We start from the raw sequence: 27,776 nt of genomic DNA, 5'->3' as shown, positions 1-27,776 counted from the left end.
AATGAAAATAAGTACAGAAAAAATGCTGGACCCAAATAGAATCATAGAGTCAGAGAGTAATACAGCATGGAAACAGGCCCTTCAGCCCAAATTGATCCACGCTAACCATGGTGCCCACTCAGCTAGTTCCAATTGCCCACATTTGGTCCAAATCCCTCTAAATCTTTCCCATTCATGTACTTACCCAAATGTTTTTTTTTTACATGTTGCTATCATACCTGCCTCAATGCCTCAACCACTTTCTCTGGCAGCCCAGTCCATATATACGTGAAGGAGTTGCCCTCAGGTCTTTCTTATACCTTTCCCCGCTCACCTTAAAATGATGTGAATGGTAAAGTGAATGGTTGCATAGTGACCTTCTGACTGCAATGTGGTAGGAAGGAAAGGCACAAGAGCAATCCAGAAAAAGGATGACTAAGACAAGAAAAAGATAAAGAAAATAAAATGAAGTGTAGTATAGGACAAAGACAGACATCATGATCTGAAGTTGTTGTAGTCAGGGTAGGTGGGAATTTGATCAGAATATTCCAAACGGGAAGGGTTTCATTGCAGGAGAGAAGTAAAAAGTTTTTATTGGCAGGAAGGTCAGTAAGCTGAGAACACAGAATTAAGATACAGGATTATCCCATTCTCAGTACTAGGAGACAGATATAGTTCTGAAGGCTGAAAAAATCAAAGGGTATGGGTGAAAACAGGAACAGGGAACTGACTTGGATGATCAGCTGTGATTGTATTGAATGGCAGAGCAAATCTGAAGGGCCGAATGGCGTACTCATGCTCCTAATCTTTTACATTTCTCTGTTTTACTTCCTGGAAGACACTACTTAAAATGAAAGTAATAATATTGAAGGAGGTTTTCCCATTTAACTGTTGGCTGTTAATATCAGGAGTTCCGTCCTTAACTCAAGATTTTCTGCCGAAATAGGTCATATAAAAGTAATCAATGCCATGGAGAGAGTGCGAGTGCAAGTGGCCACAGCCTGCTTCTCTCTGCCAGGAAAGGGTGTGAATCCAGGACAGTGAGCTCTTGTCTCTCAGTAGAAGTAGCATGTTCGAGGTTGGGGGTGGGGGGGAGGGGGGAGTGATTGCAAATCCAAATGCTCCAGCAGAGGGTTTTCGGGGAGGACGGGATTGTGAGGCTTGGGGACTGAGGTGAGGGAATGGTTTATGAAGAGCAAAGCTTTAGCCGAACATTCTCGAGTGTGGGGTGACAGCCCTTTCACCGACTCCCCCCACTGGCAACTCTGCAGATGGTTACCAAAACAAACATTTGCACCCAGTTCCCGACTGCTTGAGAACAGGGTAAGCAGTTCTGGAAAGCAATACATGTATAATCATTTGTGAACTATTCAATAGTGCTGTCATTCCCAAAGGCAGGGCAAAAAATGCTGACTTCACCAGCAATGCCCACATGCCAGGAAAAAAAACTAATGAGAAAATGTATAGGAATATACAAATAGAAGCAGGGCATTCAGCCCATTGAGTCTGCTTCACCATTTCATGATCATAGCTGATCGAACACTTCAATCATAACAAAGGCATGGAATTTTAGCTAAACAAATTCTCAGGTCTTGGCAAGTGAGGAAAGGAAATTGGAGGTACATTCTCATCTTCCAAAACTTAGAATTAACTACCCGAGGATTACAAAGTACGTAGATTCAAGGAAATGAAAGATCAAGAGGCAAATTGATTAATTATTGGTGATATATTTAACATTGCTAAAACAGAAAATCGTGGATCCTGGAGATCTGAAACAAAAATAGAAATTGCTGGAGAAACTCAGCAGGTCTGCCAACACCTGTGGGAAGAAAGCAGAGTTAAAATTTTGAGTCTATTGACTCATGAGTTCTGATGAAGAGTCACTGAACTTGAAATGTTAACTCTGCTCTCTTCCCACAGACACTGCCAGACCTGCTGAGTTTTGTCAGCAATTTCTGATTCAGTTTAATCTCACTATTGGGAAATGTTTCCAGAATTAATTGTCAGAACCAAAGTGAGCACTTGGAATAGGATCAGCTGATTAGAGAGGATTAATAGGTGTTTCTAAATCTGTGGGAGGTCAGATCTAACTCATCAACATGGTGGCTCAGTGGTTAGCACTGTTGCCTCACAGCGCCAGGTACCTGGGTTCAATTCCAGTCTCGGGCGATGGTCTGCATAGTGTTTGTACATTGTGTGTGCGCACGCGTGGGTGTGTGTGCGTGTGCGTGCTCCCACAGCCAAAGATGTACAGGTTAGGTGAATTGGCTATGCTACAGTGTTCATGGATGTGTGAGTCAGGCGCATTAGTCAGGGGAAATGTAGATTAATTGGGCAGGGGAATGGGTCCATGTGGGATACTCTTCGAAGGGTTGGTGTGGACTTGTTGGGCCAAATGGCCTATTTCTACACTGTAAGGATTCTATGATTCATCAAATTGAGCTCCTATGAAGGAGACTTTATGGATATCAGATGAAGTTAATTTTCGCAAGATTCTGCTAAGGTTTTGAACAGGGTGACTACTTGCTGAAGTAAAGTTCATGGAATAGGACAATTCTTCAGTTCACAATTACAGTAAACTATTCTGAAGTAGAAGACAAGAGAATTAAGCAAAACAAAAAACAGCATTCACTTTCTCAAGTAAACAGGCCGAGATCTCTGACCTCATCTGGAGTTTAGTTTGGATATCAAAACACAGGAAAGAGACCCAGAACTGGAAGACTGCCTCGTGATTGCCAGAGAGGTACAGCAGGTTCCTTTCCCTGAAAAGGAGATTGTGAAACAAATCTACTGCTAATAATTCCACAGTTTTATGATGATGAAGATTAGTGAAATCAGTTTTTATCTTAAAATTATCAAACTGCCATGACAGAATTTGAACTCATGTTTCGAGCTTTGTGCCTTTTTTAGCTCTTTGCTGAACTACCTTTGCGAAACAGATACATGAACAGGCAGGGAATAAAGGGATACAGATCACGTGAAGGCAGATGGGAACAGTATAGATGGCATCATGGTCAGTACATGGTGGGCCAAAGGGCCTGTGTCCATGCTGTACTGTATTACACTCTATGTTCTATCCAATTGGTCCCAGTCCCGTGCTCTCAACTCAGTGCCATACATGTATTACCCCTACATGAATGGATAAAAAACCTCTTGTGAAAGTTCTCATTGAATCTCCTTCCATTGCCCTCTTGGGCTGCATGTTATAGATCATAACAACTTGCAGTTTAAGTAAATACATCATGCCATCTCCCAATTTCTTGCCAACTGCCTTCATTCAGTTTTTCTCTGGTTACCAACCCTGCCACTGGAAACAGTTTCTTTTTATTTACTCTATCAAAATGCTTCATGACATTAGACACCTCAGTCAACTTTCTCTGCTCCAAAGGGAACAATCAAACCTCCTTCTGTATGTCTGCATCAGTGAGGCCTCTCACCTTGACACTACTCCAGTAAACCTCCCCCTGCATCTTTTCAAATGATTGACATCCTTCTTCAAACGTGGCATTCAGAACTGGACACAACACTTCAGGTGAGGCCCAACTGATGTTCTATAAGGGTATGACATAATCTCCTAGTTGTTGTTCTCTGATTCTGTCTTAATACAACCAAGCATCAGTGTTCCACACCTTGAAATATATCTCTGTTCCTTCAGTGTCACTTGATTAAGATCCTGAAACTCCTTCCCTAACATACTTTGGGCCCACCCACGTTGAACGGACTGCAGCATCTCAAGGGGCAACTAGGAACGGGCAATAAATGCTGGCCCAGCAAACAATGCCCACATTCCATGACTAAATAAAATGATCCAAATGCTTCCTATTAATCTTCTCTAGTTGTCCTGTCAATTTCAAAGAATTGACCATCCATTTTCCCATATCCCTAAGTTCTGGGATAATTAGGGAGAGATGTTGGACTGGACCAGTAATCCAGAAGTCAGGATAAATACCTGGGGTAGGAATTGAACTACAGCAGCTAGTGGAATTTAAATTAGCTAATCAAAGTCTGAAATGGAAAGCTAGTCTTAACACTGGGGGCCATGAAATTGTTGTTAAAAATCCATTTTGTTCACTAATGTCCATTAGGGAAGGAAGACATCGCTGGCCAGGCCAGCATTTATTTCCCATCCCTAATTGCCCAGAGGACAGTTAATAGCCCCAATCACACTGCTGTGGGTCTGGAGCCACATTTAGGGCAGATCAGGTAAGGATGGCAGTTTCTTTCCCTAAATGACATTAGTGAACTAGATGGGTTATTTCCAATAGGTTCATGGCTATCAGTACACACTTTAAATCCAGATGTTTATTGAATTCAAATTCCACCTTCCGTTGTGGTGAGATTCGAACCCAGGTCCCCAGAACATTACCTGGTTCTCTGGGTTAACAGCCCAGTGATAATACAACTAGACCATCGCTTCCCCAAACTGCTGTCCTTACCTGACATGGTGTACATGTGACTCCTAACCCACAGCAATATGGTCGATTTTAACTTGAAATTGTTGAGCAAGTCACTCAATTCGAGGACAATTAGACACAGGCGACAAAGGCTAGCCCTGACAGTGCACTCACATCTCATGAAAGGAAACAAAATCCCAAAAACAGAACCTCCACAACACCATAGCTAGTAAGTGTCTTGTGAAGATTTCCCCTTTTCAGATTCTAAGACTGTAACTTTCTGATTTGCAGTCCAACTGTGGATGGAGGCAAGTCCATTGGTGGCCAACTTACTGGCCCCACCATTAAGAAAGATTGCTGGTTCAAAATCCAATTATAACTTGTTAAAGGCTGAGTGTCAAGCGTCTTAGCCTATTGAAGGCTTCAACAGTGAAATCTTGCCACAACAGAAACTGCTGACCAGGCAGAGATTGGCTGCGTTTGGGTCCAAAAGAGCATCAATTGAAGTCTAGTCTTAGGGCATCCGATGGCAAGGAGGTAAGTCATATTCTTCTGCCTCTCGTGGGGTGGAAATATATGAGCAGAGGGGCAATTCGAGGGGTGGGGTCAAAAGCAAGGGCAAGGTATTTGGCTTTCAAAAGCCATTTGTCCCTCAATTGCTCACAGATTTGGGCAAATGGAGACCACATAGCCATTAACTGACCAATTAAAGGCCTTAATTGCTGGGGATTCAAGAATGGACATTCTCAGGGACTTTCTTGTGGAGCAGTGGTCGGGAGACCCAGGCTCAAGTCTCACCAGCTCCAGAAATGTGTAATCTGCGTGAGACAGGTTGATTAGTAAAATAGGTTAAATAATAATTTTTAAAAAAAGAATGTACATTTTCATTTAGTACCTAACTGGTCAGGCAGTGAGAAGTGGGAGAGTATTGCACCAGGATCAGCTTCGCCAATTAATTCCCCATCTCACCACCTCTCTCACAGAGGAAAGTGCTGTCCTAAGTGCTAATTCAGTCAAGATGCCAAAGTAAAGAACCTAGGCTAACAATTCAGTATGGCAATCTGTGCTTTCTGGGTTGTGGGAGGTTCCGACTTTCAAAAGAGATGTTAAATCAAATCCTCTTTGTTTGCTGTGATATACGTTAAAGATTTTTCTACATCAAAAGCAGAGAATTAGCCTAGTGTCTCAGCCTTCATTCCTTATTGTCCAGTGATGGGTTTAACTGAGTATATTTATTTAACTGAGCAACTTGTGGAATCAAATGATGTATCAAAATGGCTGCCATGTTCAGCTGTCTAGCAACAGTGACCACACTTTAATATGAAACACAATGGGACATTTCCATTGGCTGTGATCAGACTAAATGAAAGTGAAGTTCATTTTGTTTCCCTTCGAACAATATTGCGATTGTGTCTTAAATGAATATCAATCGGGAACTCTGATCAAAGATTATTGCAAAAAACCTTATACAATCTTTCTGCAAATAATGCCTTCAATGCTCAGACCATTGAGTTTTGGAATTGAGACGTTATGCTACAGTTTTACAGGACTTTGGAGATGCCAGTTTTAGAGTACAGTACGCAGTTCTGATCATCCTGCCATGCAAAGGATATTATTAAATTGGACAGGGCGCAGAAAAGATTTTCAAGGATGTTACTGGGACTGGATGGTTTGAGTTATAAGGAGAGGCTGGAGTTCTTCTGCATATCCTACATAAGTATATATCCTTCAACAATATCATGCCATGTAGATTATCTAGTCATTACCTCATTGTTGTTTGGGGGAGTTTGCTCTGAGCAAATTGGTTGTCATGTTTCCATCATTACAACAGTGACTACACTTTTTTAAAAAAAGTACATTCTTGGTAAAGCCCCTTAGCACATCAGGACACAGAAAAATGCACCATAGATACGCAGATTCTGTCATCCTCTAAGGGAGTTCAGCCCCTATACTCTTCAGGGTTAATAATGGACAGCAGCAAGCACAGGAATGCTGAGAGTGATGGATGTTCATGGAAATAAATAACTGTGGTTGAAGAAAACAAAATATATTGGTGAGTAGGGGGGGGTTATAAAAATGTGAAACTCCTGTAGCCTGGAAAGTAAACACAGCTGGAACATCTTCACCTCGCCAAAACCAATAAATGTCCTCATAAAACCATTTCCGCTGGACTGCACAGCTATGTGGATGAAGAGCTGATTCAACTTGTTAGCAGGACATATTTAACAGAGCACAATGTCCTTCAGTTCACTGTTCAGTTTCCTGCCATGCACCAGCAGCATCTACTTGGAGAACACATATTCACTGCCCGCCCATCATTTAATCACACTCCTCTCAGAACCTCTGCTCCTCTTACCAGACAACTTCCATTTTCTATTGATGATCATTATAAAAAAAAGAGCAGAGTGCCAACAGTGGAACACACAGACAGACCACCCACAGTCTCTCATTTTGCAGATCATGTACAAACCACTCTGCTTCCTTGAGATCACCGGACTCTGGCTCTGCCTTAGCTCATTCACTGCTGAAACGGTCACCCATGCCTTTGTTGTTTTGACCATTTGCATCGTCTCCTCACCACTCTCCCATCTTCCTGCCCCCTCCAAAAACCCGCAGCTAATCCAAAGCTCTGAGTTCTACTCTCCTAAGTCCCTTTAACGTCTCCCCTCCATGGTCTTGCTCCCCTTCTCCAGCAACACACATCTGATCATTTTTATCCTGTTTTCAAGTCCCTCATGACTATGCCTTTCGCAATCTTTTCCTGTCTCAGTAATTGCATCCAGCCTTACAAATGAGATCCCTCATCTCCTCCTGACTTTTGGAACATCTTCAATTCCAACTCCTTCATCACTGGCAGCAATGCCCTCAGCTGCCTAGGCCCATAATCTCTGAAATTCCCTCTCAAACTCTCACTACGTCTTTAACAACATTCCTTGAAACATGTTTGATCAGGTTTTTGATTATCTGTCCCAGATATCTCCTAATGTAGCTTAGTTCACGAATACCTCTGTGAAGGATGTTTTACAATGAAAAGGGCGCTATATGAATGGAAGCAGTTGTTGTCGCAGACTGTATTTATCCCATTTCATTAAGTGACAGATAGAGTCACAGAGTTCCTACAATGCAGAAAGAGGTCATTCAGTCTGTTGAGTCCACACCAACTCTCCAAAGAGCACCTCAATCAGACCCAGCCCCCTCTCCGATCCTATCGCTCCACATTTTTCATCCCACCAGCCTCCGCATTCAAAGGATCATTCTCTGCCTTTTCAGACAACTCCAGCAGAATGCCACCACTAAACAAATCTTCCCGTCACCCCTCCCTTCTGCATTTCACAAGGACCATCCTTGTCCTTGACCACCTGACCTTCCCACAGCGCCTTCCCATGTAATCACAGCAGGTGCAACACCTGCCCCTTCACTTCCTCCTTGCTCATCGTCCAAGGGCCTAAACAGTCTTTCCAGGTGAAGCAGCATTTCATCTGTACCATCTCCAATCTGGTATTTTGTATTTACTGCACCCAACATGGCCTTCCCTATGTTGGAGAAATCAAACACAGACTGTGTGACTGCTTTGCAGAACTTGAGGTTTTGCGTACAGTTCTGGTCACCGCATTATAAGAAGGATGTGGAAGCTTTGGAAAGGGTGCAGAGGTGATTTCCTAGGATGTTGCCTGGTATGGAGGGAAGGTCTTATGAAGAAAGGCTGAGAGACTTGAGGCTGTTTTTTGTTAAAGAGAAGGTTGAGAAGTGACTTAATTGAGACAAATAAGATAATCAGAGGGTTAGATAGGGTGGGCAGTGAGAGCTTTTTTCCTCTGATAGTGATGGCTAGCATGAGGGGACACAGCTTTAAATTGAGGTTTGATAGATATATGAAAGATGTCAGAGGTAGTTTCTTTACTCAGAGTATTAGGGACGTGGAACACCCTGCCTGCAACTGTAGTAGACTCGCCAACTTTAAGGGCATTTAAATAGTCATATGGATAAACATATGGATAAAAATGGAATACTGTAGGATAGATAAGTTTCAGATTATTTCCACAGATCGGTGCCACATCAAGAGCCAACGGGCCTGTACTATGCTGTAATGTTCCATGTTCTAACAACTCAGGTCTGTGCACAATCATAATTCTGACCTTCCTATAGCTAGTCATTTTAACACAAGGTCCTGCTCACATGCCCACACATCTCTCCTCGATATACTGCAATGTTCTAATGAATCACAGCACAAAATGTGGAAACAACATCCCATCCTCAGACTAAGCACTTTACAACATTCCGGACTTAATATTGATCTCAACATCTTCAGATTGTGAACTCATTCTTTTAGCTTTACTTGTTACACACTCTGTCACCATATCCTCTTTCTGTCTGACCCCCTCTGAATTCCAGCACTTTTTAATCTAGAATAGATGGATGTTTGATGACCAGCATGGACACAATGGGATGGAGAAAAGCAAATTACTGCAGATGCTGGAATCTGAAACCAAAAGAGAAAATGCTGGAAAATCTCAGCAGGTCTGACAGCATCTGTAAGGAGAGAAAAGAGCTGATGTTTCGAGTCTAACTGACCCTTTGTCAGGAATGGAGAACCTCTTTCCTTGCAATATATAAATTATGATTCTATGATCACTGATTACTGAAGGAATTCTTGGGTTTCTCTTAAAAAAATCCCATTAATACCGCCTGTAGAGCTTGACCATTTATAAGCACTTCATATGGACAATCCATGCCACAACAGACTTTAGTTTACAACTTGCTTGGTTTACTAGGTTGAGATAAAGCATCTCAATTATCACCAGTTGATTTTCTTCACTCACCCCAATACTAAAGGGACTTTGTGCTGTTATGTTCATTGACACAATTATCATATTTTCACACATATTGTTAAATATATTATTGGCAAACTCCATTCATTGTCAGTTAGGAATTTAGCCATTGCCTCCAGTCGCTATCCATTTCTCCACTAACTTGCTCACTTTTGCTCCTTTCTCTACATCTTACTGTAGACAGTCTAAATCTATTTGCCATGTCAAAGAACTGCAAATGTTTTCTTTCCTTATTTCATAAATCAAGTTGATTGCCACAACTTCATTGAAGTCTCTTGATAATGGGAGATTTACTCAAGTCCTTGCATTGTCATCTGATTTCTTTTACATGTATCACACTTATAGTCAATGTCTTTTTTGGGTTTAATATATTCATCATCCCCTACTCCTCAATCATTTTGTCTGACTTTTAACTTGCAAAGCGTTGGATGTGCAAAAGCCTTTTTTTAAACATCATTTCCTTTAAACGCCTACCTTCTGATGTCAATAGTAACTGCCGAATATTTTGATGAGAGAAGTTAGGTCTTGTTAGAGGAATATTTATTGGTGCTGTTTGAGGCAGAAACAAGCAGTGTGGATAAAGGGAAACTAGTGGATGTGCTGTATTTGGATTTCAGGAACTCATTTGGCAAGATGTCACCTTCAAGGCTACTATTGAGGATGTAACTCGGAAGATGGATGAGGGAGATCCAGTGGATGTAGTGTACCTGGACTTTCAGAAAGCTTTTGATAAAGTCCCACACAAGAGGTTAGTGAGTAAAATTAGGGCGCACGGGATTGGGGGCAAAGTACTAGATTGGATAGAGAATTGGTTGGCAAATAGGAAACACAGGGTAGTGATTAACGGCTCCATTTCGAAATGGCAGGCAGTGACCAGTGGGGTACCGCAGGGATCCGTGCTGGGACCGCAGCTTTTTACAATATATGTAAATGATATAGAAGATGGTATCAGCAATAACATTAGCAAATTTGCTGATGACACAAAGCTAGGTGGTCGGGTGAAATGTGATGAGGATGTTAGGGGATTACAGGGTGACCTGGACAAGTTAGGTGAGTGGGCAGATGCATGGCAGATGCAGTTTAATGTGGATAAATGTCTGGTTATCCACTTTGGTGGCAAGAACAGGAAGGCAGATTACTACCTCAATGGTATCAAATTAGGTAAAGGGGCTGTTCAGAGAGATCTGGGTGTTCTTGTCCACCAGTCAATGAAGGCAAGCATGCAGGTACAGCAGGTCGTGAAGAAGGCTAATAGCATGCTGGCCTTCATAACAAGAGGGATTGAGTATAGAAGCAAAGAGGTGCTTCTGCAGCTGTACAGGGCCCTGGTGAGACCACACCTGGAGTACTGTGTACAGTTCTGGTCTCCAAATTTGAGGAAAGACATTCTGGCTATTGAGGGAGTGCAGCGTAGGTTCACGAGGTCAATTCCTGGAATGGCAGGATTGCCTTACACGGAAAGACTGAAGCGACTGGGCTTGTATACCCCTGAGTTTAGAAGACTGAGAGGGGATCTGATTGAAACGTATAGGATTATGAAAGGACTGGACACTCTGGCAGGAGGGAACATATTTCCGTTGATGGGGGAGTGCCGAACCAGAGGACACAACTTAAAAATACGGGGTAGACCATTTAGGACAGAGATGAGGAGAAACTACTTCACCCAGAGAGTGGTGGCTGTGTGGAATGCTCTGCCCCAGAGGGCAGTGGAGGCCCAGTCTCTGGATTCATTTAAGAAAGAATTGGATAGAGCTCTTAAAGATAGTGGAGTCAAGGGGTATGGAGATAAGGCTGGAACAGGATACTGATTAGGAATGATCAGCCATGATCATATTGAATGGCGGTGCAGGCTCGAAGGGCAGAATGGCCTACTCCTGCATCTATTGTCTATTGTCTATTGTCTATATACAAAGTAAGAGCTCATGGTGTAGCAATGACATGATGGAGGGCTGCCAAACAGAAAGCAGAAAATACTCACAAATGGGTTATTTTCATGTTCAAAAGGTATAACCACAGGGATTAGTACTAGGGACTCATCTTTTCACAAATTAGAACAATGACTTGGGCGAAGGAACTGGATGCATGATTGCAAAATATACTGATGCGATAAAGGTGGGTAGAAAAGAACTTGTGAAGAGGACATAAAGAGTCTACAAAGTGATAAAGGATAGGTTGAGTGAGTGGAGGAAAATTGGCAGATGGAATGTAAGGTGAAAAATGTGACCTTGTACAATTTGGCAGGATAAATAGAAAGCCAGCGTAATATATAAAGGGAGAGAGACTGCCGAGTTCTGGAGAACAACAGGATCTGGGTGTACTAGTACATGAATCACATGTAAGACACAAGGACAACAATGAATTAGGGCAGTAAATGGAATGTTGATACTTATTGCAAGGGGAATTAAATATAAAAGTAGGGATGTTTTGTTGAATCTGGACACCATGTTGATAAGGTCACCTCTGGAGTCCTGTGCACAGTTTAGGTTCCTTATTTAAGGAAGGCTGTAAACATTTCAAAGGCAGTTCAAAGAAGGCACCGTCATCTTATGACTGAGATATGCGGGTTATCTTAGGAAGCAAGTTTGAACATCAGCAGGGTCTGTATCCATTGAAGCTCAGAAAGGTAAGTGAAAATATTAAAAATAATTTGAAGATATTGGAACTTATTAAAAATATAAGATCCTGAGACAACTAGATCAGGCAAATATGAAAAGGACATTTACCATTGTGGGAGAAGTTAGAACCAAAGGACATAGTTTAAGATCATGCATCTTCCACTTAAAACAGAGATCAGAGGATTTCTTTTGTCTCTCAGAAGGTTATGACTCTTTGGAACTCTCTTTCCTAGAGAAGTGTGGAGATGGGTCATTGAAGAATTTTAAGGCAGAGGTAGGTACAGTCTAGTGAATAAGGGAGTCAACATTTATAGAGGGCTAAACATGAAAGTACAGATGAAGCCACAATCAGACTAGCCATGAACTTATTGAATGGTGGAACAGGCTTGAGAGGCTGAACAGTCTACTCCTGCTCGTAAATAATATGTAAATATATTCGCATATATGTAACAAATAATTTGATGATGATACAAAAGCAAATGCATTTAATGCTGAAAATCTGAAATAAGGACAAGAAATGCTGGAACTACTCAGCAAATCTGGAACCATCGATAAAGAGGGAATGAAAGATATTATTTCTTATCAGTAACCTTCTGAAGAGCAAGGTTTTATACCTTTCTGAATGAACAATGGTACCTTGTTTGATGTTTCATCTGAAAGACACTAGTGTAGCATTCATACTACACTCATAATCTCAGCCTGTTTTATGTGATCAAGACTCTGCACCCGAACCTACAGATGTTTGACTTCGAAAAGAGAGTGAAGAGATGAGAGATAAAGTCAAGAAACAGGTGGAGTGGGGCAAGAGGAAGAGAGAAAGGAATGACAGAGAAAACGATTGAAAGAAAACAGCAAGTGGGAAATTGAAAAGATAAAAGGCACAAAGATGCGTCGGAGAGAAGCTGCAATGAGTTTCAGAATGATGGATGAGAGTGAGGGAGAGAGAAAGGGGAGGAAATGTGAAAAACAGGAGAAAGAAAGGGAGAGGAAAATGAGCAGAGAGAGAGAGAGAAAGAGAGAGAGAGAATGCTTTCTAAAAATGCTGTTGTAAACCTTTGAGAATTCTTTTCTGTGTTCCAATGAGTTTACGTAACAAAACAAAACACCAGGAAATCATTAACAGCTGGAAGCAGCTGTGCTTAATGAGTGAAATGAATGTACTTTTTGTCACATTTTTTCAACATTGTGTTGCTGTTACACCTGCTGCTACCTCAGGAGCTGTCTGCAATTCCTGTATTCTGTAAAAGGATGATCACAGTCAGTGCATCCCTGTCGATGGGGGTAGATCTGACCCAGATCCAATTGGAATCAAGGAATGGCAGGCAAACTAGTCATTGAACAATGGGCTGTCTTTAAGGTAGAGATACCTTAATAACACCCACACACAGGGAAGGTAGGGCAAACAAATCCAGAGCTCCTGTGTCGACAAAGGAGATGGATTAAGAAGAAGAGAAAAGTGTGCTGATGACGATGTCAGGTGGATAATATAACTGAGAACCAAGGTGAAATATAGAAAATTCAGAGCAGGGGCAGTGAAGAAATAAATAAGAGAAGGAAAGCTAGAGGTTGAGAAAAGACTAGCAGCGATCATAGAAGTGAATCCAAAAGTTTGCCCTTGGCAGGTACATTTTAAAAGATGGTAAAAGGAGAAGTGGGATGAATAAGGGACCAGAAAGGAGATTTACCACTGGAGGCAAGGAACATAGCTGAGGAACTAAATGAATAGTTTGGAGCTTCCTCAACAAGGAATATAATGTTGTATAAGTCATAGAATTACAGAATCATGGATCATGCCAGTACAGAGTGGGAACACTCCGTCTCTAATGACTCTGCACCAATTTTGAATATTTTAATCAGGTCTCTTTATCATTATCTCCCTTATAATTCCTTTGCCAGCATCAAAGTTAAACTGATTGTTGTGTTATTCTTACGTGTTTCTTCAATCCTCCAGCCCCTGGGTCTAAGGAAGAGGAAAAATATTACAGCAACTGCCTCTGCAAATTCCACTCTCACTTCCCTTAGTATCACTATCCAGTCCTAGTGGCACTTAAGTCCTGGTGAAAGAAGAGACCATTCGGACAGGAGAAGGGTTCAAATTGATGAGGAAAAGGGATTGGATTAAGGAAAGTCAGTGCAGATAATAGGCCAATGACTCACCAATATTGTGAACAAGGGGTTTTATTTAAACAAGTCACTCATTACAGAATCACAGAATCATCATAGTACAGAAGGAGGCCTTTCAGCCGATCATGTTTGCTCCGCCCCCTGAATAAAAATTCACCAAGTGCCATTCACCCACCTTCCCCATGTAAACCTGCGCAGTGCTTCCTTTCCAGATAACTTTGAAACTGCCTTGTGAATGCCTCAATTGAACAGCTCTGCACTACATACTCAAGCAGTAAATTCCAGATGTTAACTACATGCTGAGTGAAAAGGCATCTCCTCATGTCCCCATTGCTTCCTTTGCCAATTACTTTAAATCTCTATCCTCTCATTCTCGACTGATCCATGAGAACAGTTTCTCCCTACCACCTCTGTCCAGAATCCTCATGATTTTGAACACCTTCACCAAGTATCCTCACACCTTTCTTATCTCCAAGGAAGAAACAGTCCCAACTTCTGCAATCTTTCCATGTAACTAAAATTCCTTATCAGTGGAACTATTCTTGAGAAGCATCCCTAAAATGCAGCGAACAGAACTGGACACAGCATCCCAGCTGAGGTCTGAACAGTATCTTGTACAAGTTCAGCATCACCCCCTTGGTCTTGTATTCTATGCATCTACAATAAAGCCCATGATACAATAGGCTTTGTTAATCACTCTCATGACATGTCCTGCAAGCTTCAATGACTTTCGCACATGTGGACCTAGGTCCCTGGGCTCCTGTACCCATTAGACTGGTACCCTTTTCTTTTTCTTGTCTCTCCATGCTCTTTCTACAAAACTAAGACAATTCACAATTCTCTGCACTGAATTTCACTTTCTAAATGTCTGCCCATTCCACCAACCTATCTATGACCTCATGAAATTCTAGGCAATTCTCCACGGTTCCCAATGCAAATTTTAATTTGAGAACAGAAAACTAATGGACAATTAAGAATTGGTTGGCAGACGGTAATCGAGACTGCCTGTAGAGTTCAGTTGAGTTTGTGAAGGTCCCTGAGGCAAAGGCTAGACACTTTAAATGAAAACAACTGAACCCATTCGCCTGACCTCTCTTCATTAGATTCAATGGTCTCCACAGTGCTCTCCATCTTTGTTTCTTCAGTGGGTCTTCCTGCTGTCTCCTCACGCTCTTCTTTCCTGGCAGAGAGACTGGAAAGAGAAAACATACAGCATTCCAGCAAAGGAAAAGAGAGGCTGATATTTATTATTCTCGCCCATTTTTGACCCCAAGTCATTCTTCGTTTTCACTATTATGCTGGATCAATTGGAGGGTGAGTTGAAGAGATATGTTCCTTCTAATGCAGCAGCAACTGCTTATATTTATACAGCACCTTGATGCAGAAAAATAAATTATTTCAGGGTACTTTATAAAGATGTACAATGGAGTACATTCATGGGGGATGTGCCTACTGGTAATATCACTGAACAAGCAATTCAGAACTTCACACTCATGTCCTGAGACTCAAAAGCCACCATTGCAGATGGTGAAATTAATTACTCAGAAGGCAGATGAAAGCTAACCACACTTGGGATGATTATAATAAATATAAAATAATGCAGAATACTGGAGAAACTCACTATCTCTTGGAGATTCTGTGGATAGATTCAGAGCTAATGTTTGTCAGGGTTATCAGTGCTGGCCTATCCCATGTCTCACGAATGAATATAAAATAAAAATATATGGATACCAGGCTGAAGGTGGTAAAATTGCTTTGGTGATTATGAGCCAGGCTGTTGAGGTGGGTTTCAAAGAGAATTTTGAAAGTTGGCTCATCAACATTTGAACATCTTCTCCTTCTAGACTCTGAGATTAATTTTCACAAGGTTTCATCTGTAACTGTGGCGGAAGATGTAGAAGACAAACAGATGTAGAAGGAGGGAGTCAGTCAAGAAAGTCACAGTGGGACAGTGTGACTTTCAGATAACTGCAAGCAGACCATCACCTAATAAAATCTCGCCGGGCACAGCCCAGGCTTCTGCTGCTCCTCAATCCAGTCTGTTCCATTCTCCTACAATTGAAAATTCGCTGTGACCCATCCACAAGGCTGTTCAATAAAAGGAAAGAAAATGCTTTGATCTTAGATAATTCCAACAGATAATTTTTAGGTCAACTTTAACTTGGCTCAGTATTTCATTTCCTTCTTTGCTTCATTTCAAACACTGAATGGACAGTCCTATCAATAACAACAACATACACTTATGAGAGCAGCCCTATGGGCCTAAGGCTTCATGGGAGTGTTATAAACCAATAGGGAGCCACGTCAGGAAATATCAGCGCAGGCGAAAAGGTGTCAGTCTTCAGGTGTGTCTTTTTAAAAAGAATTCTTACACAGGGATTTGGGTATCAGTGGAAAGACCAACATTTGTTGCTCATCCCCTAATTTGTCCTTGAGCTGTTTGTTTCTCTGGACCATTCCTGAAGGTAATTAGGCCAGAGCAGGTAAGGAAAGCAGATATCTTTCCCTAAAGAGTATCAGTAAACAGGACGGGTTTCTGAAACAGTGGCCACATGGCCACCATTAGATCAGCTTTTTCAATTCCAGATGTCAAGGGCTGCCACTTGTTTGAACCCATTCTTCAATGTATTGGGTCTGAGGGTTTTTTTGTTCATTCACACATGTGGATGTTACCAGCCAGGCCAGTATTTACTGCCCAACCCTAATTACTCAGAAGGCAGATGAAAGTTAACCACACTTGGGATTATTACAATAAATATAAAATAATACAGAATACTGGAGAAACTCACTATCTCTGGGAGATTCTGTGGAGAGATTCAGAGCTAACGTTTTGAGTCCAGACCCTTCTTTGGAACTCTAGGTTACTGGTCCAGTAACATGAGCAGTACACTATCTTCCTACTTGAAGGAGGGATGTGAGATAGAGGGTTGAGGGGCATTCAAGAGCTTGTGTCCCAGGCAGTTGAAGGCCTAGCCATCAAAGTTGGAGCAATTCTAACTGAGGACGTACAAGAGGTCAGATTGGAGCAGCGCTGATATCTTCGAGGGCTGTGTGACTGCAGGAGATAACAGAGCTAGGAAATGGGTGCGGCAATGAAAGGATTTGGAAACAAGGGTGAGAATGCAAAGGATTTGGAAACAAGGGTGAGAAGGCTTCGAGAAAGTGAGGACTGCAGATGCTGGAGATCAGTGTCAAAGAGTGTGGTGCTGGAAAAGCACAGCCCGGTCAGGCAGTATCCGAGGAATGGGAGAGTTGACGTTCCGAGCGTAAATTCTTCGTCAGGAATGAAGGGGTGGTCCAAGGCAGCTGAGAGATAAATGGAAGGGGTTGAGGCTGGGGAAGGTAGCTGGGAATGCAGATAGATAGATTGTGGTGATTGTGATAGGTCAGAGAGGGGGGTGGAGCGGATAGGTGAGAAGGAAGATGAACAGGTAGGACAATTCAAGCGGGTGGTGCCAAGTTGGAAGGTTGGATCTGGGATAAGGCGGGGGGAGGGAAATGAGGAAGCTGATGAAATCCACATTGATCTCGTGTGCTGGAAGGTCTCAAGGAGGAAGATGAGGCGTTCGTCATCCAGGCATCAAGTAGCTAGACATTGTTGATGGAGGCGGCCCAGGACTTGCATGTCCTTGGTGAGTGGGAGGTGGAGTGAAAGTGTTCAGCCACAGGGTGATGGGGTTGTTTGGTGCGGGTGTCCCAGAGATGTTCTCTGAAACCTTCTGCAAGTTGGCCTCCTGTCTCCCCTGTCTCCTCTGGGTGACAGGGGCCTGCTGTGAGTTAGGACAAGAGCAGTATAGTTCTAGATGACCTACAGTAGAATGCAGCAAATCACCAATACAGGCAAACACTTTTTTTTAATCCCTGTGTTAGCACTGCATAATTCTACCCTGGTTGTGTACTGGAGAAAGTAGTGAAAAACCCAAAGAGTGACAAATCAAAAAAGCCTGACAGAGTGGAAAGATCACATTCAGCCCACTGGGTGAGCACATATCTTCCAAAGAGTATCCCATCCATACCCCCACCCTAACCCCATAACCCCACATTTTCCATGGCTAACCCAGCTAGCATGCATTAGCACTACACTACATTAGCATGACCAATCCACCTAACCTGCACATCTTTAGACTGAAGGAGGAAATCTGAGCACTCAGAGAAAGCACACACCGACACGGGGAGAATGTGCTCCACAAAATCCACACAGCCAGTCACCAGAGGCTGGAGTTGAACCTGGGTCCCTGGTGCTGTAAGTCAGCAGTGCTAAGCACCGAGACACCATGCCACCCCAACCAACCCTAAGGGCAGATATGGGACTTTGAGCTTGTTCCCTCCTCCTGCTCCCGCACATTCCTTCCCCTCCAAAGTCGAGCGTGAGAGAGTTGGATTTGACCTACCAGGAACAACTGCAGCAGCAGCACCAGCAGAAGCAGCACGTGTTTGGCCGCTGGTTGGGCGATGCTTGTGGATCGGTGCCATCTCCTTCACTTCTCGTTTCTGCTCTCTTCCCCATATCTATTCCTTCAGATCCCATACACTTTAAAACAAAAGTAGAAAAATAAGGAAGGTTCTGTTTCAAAACTATGAACATAACTGGCTGACCAGAACTAGTCATAGTATTCCAGAAGAGGCTTCACCAATGTCCTGTACAACCTCAACATGCCCTCCCAACTCCTATACTCAGAGGACTGAGCAACAAAGACAGGTGTGCTAAATCTGTTTTAAACATTATATCTCTCTTCTAGAATACTACGTCCAGTTCTGGTTGCCCAGTTATAAGAAGGATATTATCAAGCTGGAGACGGTTCAGAAGAGATTTACCAGGACATTGGTGGGTATGGAAGGTTTGAGTTAAAGAAAGGCTGGATACACTGGGATCTTTTTCACTGATTGTAGGAGGTTGACAAGCTACCTTATAGAAGTTTATTAAATAATGAGAGGCATAGCTAGAGTTAATGGTAATTGTCCTTTCCCTAGGATGGGGGATTTCAAGGCTAGGGGCCACATTTTTAAGGTGAGAGGAGAGAGATTTAAAAAAGACAGGAAAGGCAAATTTTTCACATAGTGGGTCATTCACGTGTGGAATGAACTTCTTGAGAAACTGGTGGATGTGGGTACAATTACAATGTTTAATAGACATTTGGACAGGTACATGGATAGAAAAGGTTTGGAGGGATATAGAACATAGAGCAATACAGCACAGAGTGTACACCTTCGGCTCTCGATGCTGTGCTGACCTTTTATCTTACTCTGATATCAAACTCTACATTTTACTAAGTTAAAAATCACACCACACCAGGTTACAGTCCAGCAGGTTTAACTGGAAGCACTAGCTTTCGGAGAGCCACTTCATCAGGTGGTTGTGGAGGACACAATTGTAAGACACAGAATTTATAGCAAACGTTTACAGTGTGATGTAACTGAAATTATACATTGAAAAAGACCTGGATTGTTTGTTAAATCTCTCATCTGTTAGAATGACCATGTTAGTTTCACTTCTTTCATATGCAAATCACAAAACCTTTTTTAAAAGTTACATTCTCAGGTTAACTTTAACAATTAGTGTCAGCCCAGATAAGATGTGGAAGGTGTTAGCCCCCTGTATGTTGTCTGTGCCATAATGTTTAGACTGATGCTAATCTAAAAAGTGAGTTAACAGAGTCTTACATGGATTCATGCAGTTTTTGAGCAAAGAATAATGTCACTCTGCAAGTACAAATTCACCCCACAAATGTAAATGTGTATCTGTGTGTCTGTGTGTCTGGGGTGGGGGGGTTGTGAGTGTCTGTGAGAGAGAGTGCAGATGTGTGTGTGTGTGTGTGTGTGTGTGTGTGTGTGTATGTTTGTGTGTGTGTGTGTGTGTGTGTGTGTGTAAAGAGGTCTAAGTCTGTGACAGGATGCATGTGTGAGTGTGGGAGTGTGTGTGTGTCTGTCGGAGTGTGTGTGTGTGTCTGGGGTGGGGAGTTGTGAGTGTCTGTGAGAGAGAGTGCATGTGTGTGTGAGTGTAAAGGGGTCTAAGTCTGTGAGAGGGTGCATATGAGAGTGTGGGAGTGTGTGTGTCTGTAAGAGTGTGTGTGTGTGTGTGTGTGTGTGTATGGTGGTCACCTGTAGTGTGATGTGAACCCAAAAGGCTTTGTGATTTGCATATGAAAGAAGTGAAACTAACATGGTCATTCTAACAGATGAGAGACTTAACAAACAATCAAGGTATTTTTCAATGTATAATTTCAGTTACATCACACCGTAAACTTTTGCTATAAATTTTGTGTCTTACAATTGTGTCCTCCACAACCACCTGATGAAGGAGCAGAGCTCCAAAAGCTAGTGCTTCCAATTAAACCTGTTGGATTATAACCTGGTGTTGTGTGATTTTTACACCCCAGTCCAACAACGGCATCTCCAAATCATGACTACATTTTACTGTCATCATTTGCCTATCCAAGAGTCACGTGGATGACAGTAAAATATAGCATATGTAGGTTAGTTTGATCTTAGATTAGCATAAAAGGTTGGCACAGATTCGAGGGCTGAACTGGGCAGGTGGGACTAGTTTAGTTTGGGATTATGTTCAGCATGGACTGGTTGGACTGAAGGGTATGTTTCTGTACTAGAGACCCTCTGACTAAGACTATGAAGGCATGCTGGTAAAAATTAATGGGGTTTGACTGGGTTAAACATTTGCCTTCTTTATTTGTTTAGAAGCTCTGGCTATGCTTTTATTTCAACCTACATTTCAAGCCTGGGTTTGACATGGTTCTCTCCCATCTAGAACAAGAATCTAATCTAATCTAAAAAAAAAGAACAAAGAAAGAACAAAGAAAATTTACAACCCAGGAACAGGCCCTTCAGCCCTCCAAGCCTGAGCCGATCCAAATGTACTGTCTAAACCTGTCGGTCAATTCCTAAGCATCTGTATCCCTCTAATCCCCACCTACTCATGCATCTGTCCAGACGCATCTTAAATGAATCTACCATACCTGTCTCTTCCACCTCTGCTGGCAATGCGTTCCAAACACCCACCACCCTCAGTGTGAAGTATTTACTGCGTGTATCCCCCATAAACTTTCCATCTCTCACCTTGAAAGCGTGACTTCTCGTTATTGAATTCTTCACCCTGGGAAAAAGCTTATCTCTATCTACTCTGTCTATACCCTTCTAGATAGACAAAGGCAATAGATACCTGGGAACATGACACCCGCAAGTTCCTTTCCAAGCCACTCACCATCCTGAGATGGAAATAATATCACCGTTCATTCACTGCCACTATGTCAAAATCCTAGAACTCTCTGCCTAACTGCACTGGAGTTGTTAGACCATATGACCGGAAGAAATCAAAACAGCTCTCCAAACTGCTTTGCTATTCAATAGAATCACGGTTGATCCGACATTCCTCATGTTCACTTTCCTGCCCGTTCCCAGTAATCCTTTATCCCTTACTGATCATGAATCTATCTGTCTTCAACTTAAATTTACACCAGGACTCTGTCCCCACAGCTCTCTTTGCAAGGAGTTCCAGAATTACAACTCTGAGAAAAGAAATTCCTCCTCATCTCAGACTTAAATTGGTGCCCCGTTATTCTGAGACTATACCCTCTGGTCCTAGATGGGTAACATCCTCTCGGCATTTACCCTGCTAAGTCCCTTAAGAATCCTATAAGTTTCAATGAGATCACCTCTCATTCTTCTAAACTCCAAAGAGTAGAATCCCAACCTGTTCAACCTTTGCTCATAAGACAGCCCCTTCATACCAGCATCATCCTAGTGAACCTTCTCTGAACTGTCTCCAATGAAAAAATATCTTTCCTTAAGGGACCAAAACTGCCCACAGTATCCCAGATAAAGTGCCATCAGCACCTTGCACACTTGCAGTAAGACTTCACTACTTTTAAATTCCAACCCCCCCCTGAAATAAGGGCTAACATTCCATTAGCCTTCCTGATCACCAGCTGCTCCTGTGTGCTACAGCAGTTCTCCAACACCTTCTCTTGGGCAATTACAGATGAGCAATACATTCTGATCCAGCCAATGAAGCCCATAGAAAATAAAAATATAAATAAACAATGGTTTACCCCCAGTTGCCCACAAGTAGTGTGTCGCTTTCTTGAACCAATGTGTAAGCAGTTTTACAAAACTGGGAGATGTTGCTCATCCACTGCACAGGGCAGATAAGAGGTTGCCACATTGTCATGGGACTGGGCAAATCTCCTACAAAACAACATGAGTGAATGAGAAGGGTTTAAACAACAATTCAGCAGTTTCACTATTACTGCAACGAGAATTTTATTCCCAGATTTATTGCTTTAACTGAATAGAAGTTCCTCCACTGCTTTGGTGGGATTTCACTTAATGTCTGCAGATCACGTGGGCCTCTGGATTTTCAGTCCAATAACAATCAGTTTGCGATCATAGTCATACCCGTTATTTTTTTTTATTTGACCTAATTCCTTAATCAACCTATTCAGAGATGTTATTACACACCTCTGGAGCAGGTGGGATCTGAACCTGGGCCTCCACTCTAAGGGTAGGAACACTACCACTGCGTAACACGACAACCTCTCGATTAGGATATTTTTTTAAAATTACCTGTTTTTCTAATCAATCTGTTCAAGGATGTTATTACAGATCTCTGCAGCAGGTGGGACTTGATCTGGTCCTCCTGACCCAGAGGTAAGGTCACTACCACTGCTTCACAGGAGGACCTCTTGATTATGGTTAATTTGTTTTACTCCTCGCTCTCAGTTCAGAGGTAGGGACACTACCACTGAGCCACAAGAGGACCCTGAGTCTGCTTTTCAAAAAATAATTACCTATTTTCTTAATTAACCTGGTTAGAAGTATTATTACAGATCTCTGAGCAGCTGGGACTCAACTCTGGTCCTCCTGGTGTAGGGGTGGGAGTATTACCACTGTGCCACACGAAGGCCTTTCAATTAGGGTTAATAGCCAGACCTTTCAACTGTTAACTGGTATAGCTGATTGAAAGCAGTGACCTTTCAATCCTTAAACTTCTAAATTTAGGTTATGTAAAACAATCCCAAGTCTTTAAAGAATGGACTGAATTCAAGTTAGTCCGGGTCTTGTTTGCAGTGGCTGAATGTTCACAAGGTGAAATAATGCAAAATTGGAACTGAATATGGATAAACTATTAACACCAAAGAGATATAAATGTAGCTGTATGAACTATTGAACTTGTGTATTGCTAAAAAATGACACATTTTGTTGATGTTTTTCATCTTGCACTCATCAGGACAATTCGCAAGAGAACCAATTCTAGGGGAAAACTAACATTAAACGGCATGATAGGAGAGTGTTGATTGGTTGATAAATGGCCTCTGATTAGTAGAAGCATTGCCATGGAGAATTCGGCAGGTTGGCTCAAATTGCACAGGGCATTGTCCTGATAAATTAACCAGGGATTGGCTGGTTCAGCACTAATCTGATCAAAGAGCCCGCTGCAGTCTCTAGGAATGTGCTTCATGCTGAGATAGGTTCCTAAAGGGAGCTTGAAATTCACTTGAGAAATATTAATAAAACCCATCCACACAAGACGCAAATTATGATGGAACCTGTAGCTTTGTAGCATCTTCACAACATTCCTTATGATGTCCCAAATGTAATGTGCTTGATGGACCATGTTTACGTGTTTTTATTTTTGATGAAGTATTGCAAAGTACAAAAACAAGGCAGATAAACCTGTACACAGCAAGATCTCAGACTTCTCTCTGTCCTCTATTTCTTCTTCCTGACAGTGATCAAAAGGTGACAGTGGCCAAACATTGTGAGCGTTTTTCCAGGCAACGGGTAAGCAGCTAACATTACTCGATATTACAGTGATGTAAAGTGAAGGTATATCTGTTTCAGGCAGGAGACAGTTCAATTCCCTGTTTATTGTTCTTATTTATTCTTTCATGGGATGTGGATAATTTGTTGCCCTTCTTTAATTTACTTGGTAAAAACAAGGACTGCAGATGCTGGAAACCAGAGTCTAGATTAGAATGGTGCTGGAAAAGCACAGCAGGTCAGGCAGCATCCAAGGAGCAGGAAAATCGACGTCTTGGGCAAAAGCCCTTCATCGGAATAGAGGCAGGATGCCTGCAAAGTGGAGAGATAAATGAGGTGGGGGGGGGGGGGGGGGCGGTGGGGAGAAAGTAGCATCGAGTCTGTTTCAGGACATGGTTGAAGAGCTTCAGGGCAGAGGAGACGACCTAGGGGTTGCAGTGAGAGAGAGAGAGAGAGAGAGAGAGAGAGAGACTCACTGAGATTCTTGTGGAAAAAGGAGGAAAACTTCTTCAAGGCAGGCATCCTTGCAAGAGGATTCGCAGTAGGGTTAAAATCAACGCGGTAAAAACAAGGACTGCAGATGCTGGAAACCAGAGTCTAAATTAGAGTGGTGCTGGAAAAGCACAGCGGGTCAGGCAGCATCCGAGGAGCAGGAAAATCGACGTTTCGGGCAAAAGCCCTTCATCAGGAATAGAGGCAGTGTGCCTGCGGAGTGGAGAGATAAATCACAGGGGGGTGGGGAGAAAGTAACATCGAGTCTGTTTAATTTACCTTGAGCTAAGTGCTTTGCTAGTCAGATCCTTGGTGTGATTACACTCGGAGTACTGTGCGCAGTGTCGGTCTCCATATCTGAAGAAGAAAGTTCGGTCTGTGGAGGGATTGCGATGAAGGTTTACCAGACTGATTCCTGGGATGACAGGACTGATGGATGAAGAGAAACTTATCAGTTAGGACTACATTTGCTGAAGTTTAGAACAATGAGGGGGAAATCTCATAGAAATCTAAAAACACTCTAACAGGACTAGACAGGGCAAATGCAGGAAGGATAGTCCCAAAGACCAAGGAGTCCCGAACCAGATGTCACAGATCAAGGATATGGGGTTAACTATTTAGGTCTGAGATGATTAGAAATTTCTTCACCCAGAGAGTGGTGAGCTTGTGGAGTTTACTGCCACAGGAAGTGCTTGAAGTGAAAAGAATTGAATGTTTTCAAGAGAGAGAGTTACATATAGGGCCAAAGGCATCAAAGGTTATGGAGAGAAAGCGAGAAAGATTCTGAATTGGATGATTAGCTGTGATCATATTGAATAGCACAGCAGGCTCAAAGAGCTGAATGACTTACTCCTGCTCTTAATTTCCATTTTCTAAGTTTCAGACAAGGGAAGCCAAGCACCACTGTTGTGGGTCTGGAGTCACATGTCTTTTGGGATGGCAGATTACCTTTCTCTATAGCATATTAGTGAATCATATGTTTTCTTCCTTTCAATCGATGTTTTCAATATGAGTTTTTAAAAATTGATTGTAATTTATATTTCACCAGCTGCCATCCTGAGATTTGAAGGCATGTCCCCAAAGCATTAGTCTGGACCTCTGGACTACTATAGTGACAATTCCATAGAATAGAATCATCAAATCACAAAGAGATCCTTCAGCTCATCAGGTCTGCACTGAAAAAAAAATGTGAAATCCATCCTAGCTCCTCTTTCCCACACTAAGCCCATTGCCTTGAATGTTATGTCATTTCAAAAGCTCATCCAAGTACTTTTTAAAAGTTGTGAGTCTCAACTATCATCCCAGGTGGTGCATTCCAGATTCCCATTGGGTGAAAAATGTTTTCCTCAAATCTCCTCTAAATGTTCTGCATTTCCACCTGAATATTATGCCCCCTTGTTATTAACCCTTCAACTAAGAGGAATAGCTGCTTTCTGTCCACCCTATAGTTTTATACACCTCTATCAGGTGCCCCCCTGCCCCACCTCCCCATAAGTCTGCTCTCAAGAAAACAAAGTCTCTTTTCCTAACTAAATTGCTCTATCCCAGGCAACGTCCTGTTGAATCTCCACTGTACCCCCTCCAGTGCAATCCCATCTTTCCAAAAATGCCAGAACTGTACACAGTACTCTAGCTGTGGGAGTCCTGTATAGTAAACCTTCATCACAATCCCTTCATCGACGGAACTTTCTTCCTCAAGTATGGTGACCAACACTGTGCAGAGAACTCCAAGTTCTGTACAGCTCCAACATAATCTCCCTGCTCTTATAATCTATGCCAAGACTGAAAAAGATAAGTGTCTCATTTGCCTTGTTTAAGACCCTATTTACCCCCTCTACTACCATATCCCCTTCAGGTGGTCTCACAAAGGTCTGACTTCACTCAGAGTGTATTTGTGCAGTTTGACTCAGCTGACAGGTGGCATGGTGGCACAGTGGTTAGCACTGCTGCCTCACAACGCCAGAGACCCGGGTTCAATTCTCACCTTGGGCAACTATCTGTGTGGAGTTTGCACATTCTCCCCATGTCTGCGTGGGTTTCCTCCCACAGTCCAAAGATGTGCAGGTTACATGAATTGGCCATGGGAAATTGCCTATAGTGTTAGGTGAAGGGGTAAATGTATGGGAATGGGTCTGGGTGGGTTGCTCTTTGGAGGGTTTGGTGTGGACTTGTTGGGCCAAAGGGTCTGCTTCACACTGTAAGTAATCTAAGACAAAACTCTTTTGGAAACTATTTCCATTTTCTATAAAATAGCACATTCTCATTAATTAAAACAAACGAACAAAGAACAATACAACATAGCAGCTGGCCCATCAAGCCGGACTGAAACATGATGCCTTTTTAAACTAAATACCTTTTGCTTCCATGTGGTCCATATCCCTCCTATTCCCTGCCTATTTGCATTTCTATCAAGATGTCTCTTAAACGTTGTTATTGTATCTGCTACTACTACCTCCTCTGGCAGCTCATTCCAGGCACTTACCATCCTCTATGCATAAAAAAACTTGTCCCTCAAATCCTTTTAAACTCTACTCATTTTAACCTAAACCTATGCCCTTAGTAATTGATATTTCTGTTTTTCAGCAGCAGCAGCTTGAAGGGCATGAGATTGGACCAGCGGCCTATCAGGAGCAGTGAGCCACTGATTTGAGCTTTTACATTTGATATCGGAGAGCAGAGGTTTCTGGGAAAGGAGGGACTTTTTTTAATTCCTGTCCAGCTATATAAGTGAATGTTCTCTAAACCCAAGATCCTACCCTTGTAGGGCCTCCCACTCAACCACCTCCTCTATCCTTTAACACCAGGGACACGTCAGCTAAGCTTCTCTTCTCTTTTGCATTCTGATAAAGGGACAAGCAGGGATGGCAGTGCAGGCAGAGGAATGCTCCTCCTGCATGATGTTTGAGGTGAGGGATGCCATTATTGTCCCATCCAAGTACATCTGCAGGAAGTGCACCCCCTTCTCGCTCCTCCAAGACTGCGTTAGGGAACTGAAACGGGGGCTGGATGAACTTTGGATCATTCGCAGAGGCAGAGGCTGTGATAGGTAAGAGTTACAGGGAGAAAGTGAGGACTGCAGATGCTGGAGATCAGAGCTGAAAATGTGTTGCTGGAAAAGCGCAGCAGGTCAGGCAGCATCCAAGGAACAGGAGAATCGACGTTTCGGGCATCAGCCCTTCTTCAGGAATTACAGAGTTACAGGGAAGCAGTTACCCTGAGGCATGAAGAAAGCTGGGTAGTTATTCGAAGGGGGAAAAAACAGTCAGTGCAAGGATCTCCTGTGGTCATTCCCCTGAAAAACAAGTATACCATTTTGGATACTGTTGGGGGGAAACAACTTACTAGGGGCATGCAGTGGTGTGCAAGTCTCTGGCACAAAGTGTGTCCCTGTTGTACAGAGGGGAAGGAGGGAAAGGCTGAGAGTGTTAGTCATTGGGGACTCAATAGTTAGAGAGTCAGATAGAAGGTTTATTGGGAACAAACAAGACTCGCAGTTGGTGTGTTGCCTCTCAGGTGCAGAGTCCGTGATGTCTTGGATCGTGTCTTTGGGGTTCTAAAGAGAGAGGGTG

General features: G+C 42.6%; 1 protein-coding gene across 4 annotated transcripts in view; it reads right to left on the bottom strand.

Annotated features, from left to right (window-relative positions):
* Positions 1-27,776, bottom strand: part of LOC140482725 (regulator of G-protein signaling 17-like) — a 108,064-nt gene that overhangs the window by 19,111 nt on the left and 61,177 nt on the right. For 2 of the 4 annotated variants that reach the window (XM_072580284.1, XM_072580281.1), the window contains exons 2-3: positions 18,333-18,472; positions 15,032-15,133 (exon numbers count right to left, since the gene is read on the bottom strand). In XM_072580284.1, the coding sequence (XP_072436385.1) occupies positions 15,032-15,133; positions 18,333-18,469 (239 nt within the window). In that variant the 5' untranslated portion in view covers positions 18,470-18,472. Of the gene's footprint in view, positions 1-15,031; positions 15,134-18,332; positions 18,473-24,486; positions 24,637-27,776 lie in introns of all 4 variants that reach the window. The other 2 variants (XM_072580282.1, XM_072580283.1) reach the window with 2 other exon arrangements.

The sequence above is a fragment of the Chiloscyllium punctatum genome, chromosome 11 (genome assembly GCF_047496795.1).
Source record: "Chiloscyllium punctatum isolate Juve2018m chromosome 11, sChiPun1.3, whole genome shotgun sequence".
NCBI lineage: Eukaryota > Metazoa > Chordata > Chondrichthyes > Orectolobiformes > Hemiscylliidae > Chiloscyllium > Chiloscyllium punctatum.
The sequence above is the reverse complement of the archived record's forward strand: the minus strand, read 5'-3'. Positions and strand labels throughout refer to the sequence as shown.